We start from the raw sequence: 8,368 nt of genomic DNA on the forward strand, positions 1-8,368 counted from the left end.
ACAGGATACGTTAGGGTAAACTGGAATTAAATTAAGATAACAAATTCTCTTTGGAAATAGTTTAATATGAGTTATGTTACATAAAATGACAAACTAATTCTCCAATCTCCTTTATGATGTTTATAAGTCTATAATGTTGATTTTCTGTCATTATTAATGCATTTAAAATGGTTAAATTTGAAAACTATTTTCCCAGTGTGCAATCCCAAATGTTTTCGAAAAATTAATAAATGTTTCACTTTTGGATTCTCATCTGAAACCATTGAAGACAAGAATATTGTCACCTGTCATCTACATTTCGCATTGGTTTTAGATTGTCCCTAGAAATGACTCACTTGTCTAGGTCTGCTTTTATTTATTTTCTGATCGAAAGCGATCAAACTTGATCAAGGTATTTCAAAAGCATATTTTAATCAAAAAGTGCATGAAAGTTAACGCAATCACATCTCTGTGTTTGTTGCGATTACGATCACGAGAATTAAACGCATTTGTGCGCGTTTTCTTATTCGCAAACACAATATCTTGGCGGGAAAATCTATTTCAAAAACGTGTTTCAGGAAGCTGGCAATCGGGCGTCTAGATGATACAACCAGGTCACAACTATCATAACGTGTGTTTCCTGACCTGATAGGCTGACTATACGGAAGATCTCCACTCTTGATTCAGATTTTAGAGACATCGCTTTTGAGAAGTCGAGTAACTATTAAAGAGGGCCTAAGTAATGTGTCTTTTGTCGCACAAAACTAACCAGTTGTAATGGAATTTCTGGGGAGATAGAGCAAAGGATTTTGGTATATAGGTAAGATATGATATCGAAATCAAAAATCGTTATATTGGCTTATGAGGAAATGTTTTGTAGTAGGATATCCGTTATGTACAATGGCTAAATGGAGGTTTATCTGGTAGAATGGCGCACGTATCCATGTCTCTCAAATCACTATAATAGTGATTAAAATACCTTAACGTATCATCAGCAGACTTACTATAAAGTCATACATTTTTGCTGCAAATGGTTTGCTGTTTATTTAGTAGGCTATGTTAGTACTGTGCACTAAGACCCGTAAGTAAGACTTAAGTCAAGTATAAAGTAAACCAAAATGACTGACTCTCATGATGTATATGCTCATTGCTTGAGATTTACGATTGCAGCTCAAACTCTATTGTCTTATATATACTGTCTCTTATACACATCTAGATGTGTATAAGAGACAGCATAACAAAATCAAAACAATTTAGGATGTTGAGATTTTGTATGCATTATGGTATATTTAAGTTTCAAATATTTTTAAGTTTCGTAAGTTATTGTTCCAAAGTTGATTGTTTAAAACATTGAACGTTACACGGGATACATGTGCCCAGGCGTGCAAGGGTCATTCAGAGCACGCTGACGCATATAGGCATAGTATCTGGCCCAAATAAGGCTTAGATTCTAGGCCTATTTAATAATTTTCTTTCCATAGTTCGTTGAATATCTCACTGTTGATGTTGATGTCATTTTCTTTTTTCATTTATGACCCTTCTTATTACCTATGTACTATTTTCCTGCTCTATTTTCAATTGAATCATTTTCGAAGTGCATATGAGATCAAGAGTCTACGCGCTAAATAATAGTATTAATGCCAGCATACTTCATGCCGATACCCATTGCACTCATCCCCCTATTAGCAGCATCCACTTAACAGTTGTCCAAATGTCCACCTGCATTTAGTATTTTTGTAGAAAATAAATTTTGTCATTCCCTTATCATTTATGTTGATCTAGTGTATCTTAATGTTGACCCTTTAATTCATTACAACATTTAAAACATTACATAATTTCAAAGTAGGCATATTTACTTTAAAATTGACGTTGACATTTTGCGGAAATCCAGATTTATTGGTCAAGGTTTGTACCGAGAATTAGGCCTACTTAGAAAAATCGTTTAGAAATCGAAAACGGTATTAGCATATACGTATGGCCTATGTGTTGTTATGAATGAAACTAAATAAGTTTATTAGCTACTAAATTAGCATGTGCGAAACCGACATGATTATTAATGATTATACTATTATGTAGAAAAGAAAATGACAAAAAAAAGGACATTAAACGCACGACGTCATATGGAATGTTATATCAACCATAAATATTAAACAATAAATAAAATGAATGTTTGTTTAAATAGTTTAAAAAGCATGTAAGACCCATGTATGTAGGCTAAGGGTATCAAAACGGTCAAATGAATGCGTCATAGGAAGCTAACTATCATTCAGTCGGCATATCTATATGAAAAAAGAAAAACATATATTAGGCCTAAAAAAATTACACAATATTTAGTCACTGCCTGTCAATGAACTGCGCCTGCGCAAGCGGTATTTAAATAAACATGAAGTACAATAGCAACCAAGAATCTGCACTTTCAGTATCATTACGGTGGCTTTATATCTGATGAATAGAAACCTCATAATACTTAAAAACAAAAGTATTTCATTAATTGTTTATCAGTTTTTTTAGACAAAATAATTATAAATGGAGATGTTTGGTTAAAAATATTATTAATAATATTCATAATAGGCCTAAATAGTAATGATGACGATATCATTAATATTAATAATAATCAAAAAGGGTGCAGTGCTATATATCTATTATTATCATGATCTTCATCATAATTTTCATAGTCATCATAGTCATCATCGTCATCAGAAGTATCTTCATCACAGTCATCTTATTCTTCATTATCATAATTATCATTATCATGTTGTCGTCATCAACATACACCATCATCATCTGCATCATTACCACCACCATCATGTTGTCCTATACGTCATCATCACCCTCAGATATCGGCACCATGAGGTCCTAATTGCCGTCAAGGTTGTTGGATAGCACCACCGCATCACAACGACCGAATCACGACTACAAACAAACGTCATAATAAAAAGGAAATGAAGTCTATATTATGTGGACAACTTACTGACCACGTTCTTCAATAAACATATCCGGACTAGGCCTACATGTTTCATTGCTTTAATTGCTTTAATAGCTTAACGGCAGATGTATACGAGTGAAATTTCTGACTATTCTGACCATAATACTGCAGTATTTTGATAGGTAAATGAGACACATGAGTTGCTCGAATTCATAATTCGTTCCTCCGGGTAAATACAGTTAAATGAGATTTGATTATGTGACCGATGTTTTGTCGATTTTAGAATGGCTATTTTTCGTGAGTTATAATTAGATTCATCCTTGTTAGATTGGATTCATCCTAGCACGACTACTAAAATGTTAACATACTTATCGTTCTATCCTTGATTTGCCATCAGGCGTGGCGCAAGCGGGGGGGGGACCCCCTGTCGGAGAGAGCTTCCCCCCTCCCGTCGGAGAAAAAGCACAATTCGTCGGGGAGAATAAAAATTATATGTATTTTCTACATATTAGTAGACTTTAAAATCGATTAAATAAGCCTCTGAAACCCCTAAATTGTCAAAATTTTCGGGGGTGAAGCCCCCAGGAACGATTTCGAAGCCTTTTAATCTTTGCTTTCGTCGGGGAAATCTGACCCCTCGTCGGGGCATCGGCCCCCTCGTCGGGGTCCTCTCCCCCTCCCCCCGTTGGGCAAATCCAGGCGCCATCCCTGTTTGCCATGCTGCAGTGTTTCGTGCAGAAGATACATTTCGTGCCAAGAGTTATAGCATGTTAGGCCTAAGTACACGCCACTTAATTAACCACACTCCACTGCTACTTCGGAAGCGGAAGCATTCATTATGATAGTCTTTCTTTGTCTTTTTTACAGTGTTACCACCGTGCTAGACCAAGTGATTTTACCGGCAAGATGGGCAACAAGCAGTCTCGTTCCAGTGACGAGAGCATTCGATCTGAGGCTGGCTCGTTTAAACGTGGTAGTATGAAACGGAGTTCGTCTACTCTACGAACGAGCACCTTACGGTCTTCAACAAAGAGTGCCAGGGAAGGAAAGTCAAAGGTTCTGTATTGTCAGACAAAAGACAATTGCAGCCTTAAGATATATTCCCTTGAAGAGAAGAACAAAGTAGTTGCATTGCTTGATTGCGGCGGGCGAGTTTATTCCAATGGCAAGTTGGTCTATCCGTTTGAGAGGGGTAAACCTCCTTGTGGAGAGAATGAAATAGAGGAGGAATTCATGCCAGACAGACTTGAAGAAGAAACATACCGGAACCTGATGAACAGTATGCCAGAGACTACTGCTCGATACAGTAAATACAAAGGGGTCGTGGATAATATTCTAGGTCAGATTGCATCAACATTTGACCAGCTTGTCAAAGACCGCTCTACGCTAGTAGACCGAGTTAGGAAGCTGGAGCATGAGAACACTAACTTAACGGTAAAGGGAGTAGATCTTAAGAGAGCACAAATAAAACTACAGCGGCTTGAGTTAGAAAAGAAGAAAATGATGATCAAGATCGATGAACTGGAAGCAAAATATGATGTTGCATGCGCTGATGTAAAGCGTCTTCGAAAAGTTCACCAGAAAAGGATCATTCGTCCTCAAAATCTAGTTCTTGACGATACACAAAACAGTTCTGAGATAATTAACCAAAGTGATGTAAAATCACCAACGACACCAGCCGATGAATCAGAAACGAAGGTTGGGCACTTGATCAAGAGAGGTAACAGCTTAAGGAACGAGCCCAGATACTCCCCAGTTGCCAGAGGAATCGAGCGCCGAAAGAGTTCACGGAAGTATAAGGAAGGCAATGAGCCTATTGTCGTCAAGGTTCGGCGATCAGAGAGTGAGCGGAGGGCCCGGCGCAGTCCATCGGAGACGATGAAAGATGAGAATACACAAACGTTCACATTTTTCCCGCAATTACGAATGAAGCATGTCGCCGGTGTACGTGCAAATCGTGCCATTTCGCTTGATTCTGCGTTTGTAGAACACCTTGAACAGCAACTTGGCGCGTCCCTCGGGATTGGTCTCAGTTTACAACCAATTCCTGCTGCAGATCCAACAATGTTTCCGCCAGTGGATACAACTATGCGAGCCACCTCTCTAGATTCAGGCTTCAGTGCAGTAGCTAAAGCCCATCAAAATACTATCAAACTGGATGAAAGATGGCGGCTTAGCGAGGAAAACTTTGACAAAATTGAGGTTAAGAAAAGTAAAATGGCAATGGAAAGCGCAAAAATGGAGCTGAAAATAGAGGCGTTGAAGAATGAACATGAAAAAGTAAAAACATCTTTACAGCCGCAACGCGCCCAATCTCTAAAGGAAAAGTTTAAAAAAGCAAACGAAACTTTTGAGAATCTTCACAACGAGAACATGAAAGCGGACCAGCAATTCGACGAGATCTGGTCACGATTTGCTCAAATCAAACAAAAATACGAAGAACTGAAAGTACATCACAATGCACAGCAATTGCACCGACAGGCGTCTTCGGAATCGGTCCTCCCCCCACTATTGAACGCGGCAGTTACCAATCCAAAGCAACAGCCAACGGCAATCGTACAAGATGTAAAGTAAAATGTATATCAGCCAAATTACACCTTTAATTTTACATTCGTGTGCCCAACAAAAATAGGAAAATGTTACAAATGAAAAAGCTATTTAGACATGAAATTTGAAGGGTTGAAAAAAAAGATTTTACGATGTTTAAAAAGTCATGTGCCTTTGGTAACCTCGTCAAATTCGAGAAATACCTGGAAAGTGGTTTGTCTTTTTTGCAGGAGATAATAATTAAAAATTATCTAGGCCTAATTAATTTTGATGATTGATGACCAATTCCATAGTTATGTGTGTCAAAAATAATCGAAAATTATGAAATGTTACGTGGCATATGGTCACATGACTGTCAAAAATATATGTCAATAAGCGCTCTCGTAGTTTTAAGTATACATGGTCGAAAGTTAAGGCATATACACAAAAATGTAAGAAACATGCACGTTTTACCAACAGAATAAATGGACCCGTTACGCACATGTACTTAATTATTGCTCTGTGATTAGCTAGTTTGTGTATATGCATTGACCTTTAACCTAGAAATGCGCAGTTGGAACTACGAGATGGGTTATTACAAAATATTTATTAAACACAGAAACAAGACCATAGCTGTACATTTCAATCGGATTATTTGAAGCAATATTAAAAATAATTGAACTAAATGAAGGCCAGATGTAGATAAACGACACTATGTAAAATATATGTAAAAGATTCTTGATTTAAACAAAAAAAAAAATAGATATAGCTAAAATATGACACCAACTAATTATAAGTTAGATGGCTAGCAGAAGATTAAAATATGTATAGAAAATTTAATGTAGGCTATTACATATCGAAGTGTTGACGTAAGAGGGAACGTTGCAAATGTGACATAACGTTCAGAAGCAAAATACAAAGGAATAAAAAATACAAAAAATAAAGCGAAGATTCATGTTACATTCAGAAAAAAAAAAACAGTTGCCAATATTTAGTAATAGTAAGAGCAGTTTGGCGCAGCGGTGGTTCTGCTTTTCAACCTTGAGGTTGGATGTTCGATCCCTCGCTGTGTATTTCATTTGTGTCCTTGGGCAAGGCACTTTACCTACGGTTATCCTCTCCACCTAGGCGTACAAGGGGGTACCTGGTAGGTTCAAACACAATATGCGCTGATTAAATTGCAAAGTTATGTAATTCTCCCCAGGGACCTGAGTATGTGTTCCATGTGCTTGATCTAATGACCGGGGTAACAATAAGTCGACATTATTATAGTCATAGACCTCGACACCACACTTATATACTCACGAATTGCAATGATACAGTTTTGGTAGGCGAATAATAATAGAATAGGCATAAAATTGCGGTCCAGTTTCAGCTTAAGGTCTGTTCCACTTCAAGAACAAAAACAAGGGGAAAGAAAGCCAGCCGAAGCAGCCGAATCGACCCACGGTTTTTCAATTCTAATGTCAAAAGCATACGCTTCGTCACTGGCTTTCTACCTCTCCCTGTTTGTAATGCTCAATTCATTACTAAAATTTATTCCGAAATCGTGGTCTCTCCCCTCATACACGTTCCCCTTCGGAACGCTGCCATAAAGCTGCCCATGGCACCATTACAGTAATTCGACCGAAACTCTGAGGATGGCGTAAAATAATGAGGATAGCCTGATACTGGATGATTAATTATGTAAAATTGTATTATTTTGATATTAACTTTCTCTCTTTGTTTAAAACTTGGTTAATTTACGACCTAAATTATCTTGTAGACAATAGCATGCCGCAGAGATGAGATGGTTCAAGTAATAATTCTTCGAGTGGTTTAATATACGTTTATTTTCTCATGATAAGCAACATGGTTCATTAAATATCCTTTAATAACGTAAATATAATATTAAAATTAATTGCAATAAATAATAATAATAAAATTAGTAATAGGACTAATATTATTATATTTCTACTGAGAGGATAAATAAAACCTTCCGTATCAGCATGGCGCACGCGGACTAAAATAGTGGACAGACAGGCGCGAGAGTACTTAGGCTGCAACCTATGAAACCAACGAAAAGGAAGTTGCAACTTAGCAAACCAGCTGATGATAAAAAGAATGATGTTTAGTACAGGAAAATGTGCATTTATATGATAAGGTTAAAACGGAAGGGTTCTTCGTCAGGGATCGTGTTATAAGTTTAGAACGTACACAGTATATACCCTAGCCCCCTATTGCATTGTTCAAATGTACCTCATCAGTGATCAACACCTGAAATAGGTTTAATTACTTTCAATGGGCAATATACGTAATCTCTAGTCGCCTTACCTAAAAGAATATATGGGTACCTGGTAGGAGGTGAATAATTTTGAATGAAATTGGTTAGTGCAAGCTCGGCGACCGTGGACGTTAAACAAATTATGAGGGGTTTTTTTTTATTATTTGATTTACCTTATTTTACCAAGAGGCCGTGGATAGGTGGGTTAAGGCCCCATAAAAAATATTATTAGTTTATCACCTATTTAAGGCCTATTAAACCTTATCGCCGAACATTGATTGAATATTTAGTATAATTCGTCATTACTTGGACTCAAACCTCGGAAAACATTGCATTCATTTGCTAAATTTCACAGAGATTAATGTAAATTAGACAGTTCCTATAACTTAAAAACATGACAAAATGACGTAATAGTTCATTATGTAATCGGACCTTTGTAATAGCCATTCGGAAATGATACAAATCAAAGGGTTGATGACTGAGAAACACATTCACCCACCTTCTATCATTATTTATACTTTAAATGAGTTCTGGTTAATCAACTAAAACTTCCTTGATTAGTGTGTGCCTAATTTGAATGACGATGATGATGACAATGCGGATAGTGATGCCATTTAGGCTGATGATTAGCAGATATTTTCAATGACATGAATCGCAGTGCTAGTAAAGCCCAA

At 37.0% G+C, this 8,368-nt stretch overlaps 1 protein-coding gene across 2 annotated transcripts; it reads left to right on the plus strand.

The window, feature by feature from the left end:
- The first annotated feature begins 403 nt into the window (after positions 1 to 403).
- Positions 404 to 6,375, plus strand: LOC117102250. Of its 2 annotated transcripts, none has more exons than XM_033242476.1 (2): positions 404 to 799; positions 3,773 to 6,375. In XM_033242476.1, the coding sequence occupies exon 2, from the start codon at positions 3,812 to 3,814 to the stop codon at positions 5,477 to 5,479; it is 1,668 nt and encodes a 555-aa protein (XP_033098367.1). In that variant the 5' UTR covers positions 404 to 799; positions 3,773 to 3,811; the 3' UTR covers positions 5,480 to 6,375. The 2 variants fall into 2 exon arrangements, with proteins under 2 accessions (XP_033098367.1, XP_033098374.1); XM_033242483.1 differs by lacking the exon at positions 404 to 799 and adding an exon at positions 2,968 to 3,087.
- Positions 6,376 to 8,368: the final 1,993 nt, after the last annotated feature.

The sequence above is a fragment of the Anneissia japonica genome, unplaced genomic scaffold (genome assembly GCF_011630105.1).
Source record: "Anneissia japonica isolate Jap-2015-1 unplaced genomic scaffold, ASM1163010v1 scaffold1005_len2656397_cov198, whole genome shotgun sequence".
Classification (NCBI taxonomy): domain Eukaryota; kingdom Metazoa; phylum Echinodermata; class Crinoidea; order Comatulida; family Comatulidae; genus Anneissia; species Anneissia japonica.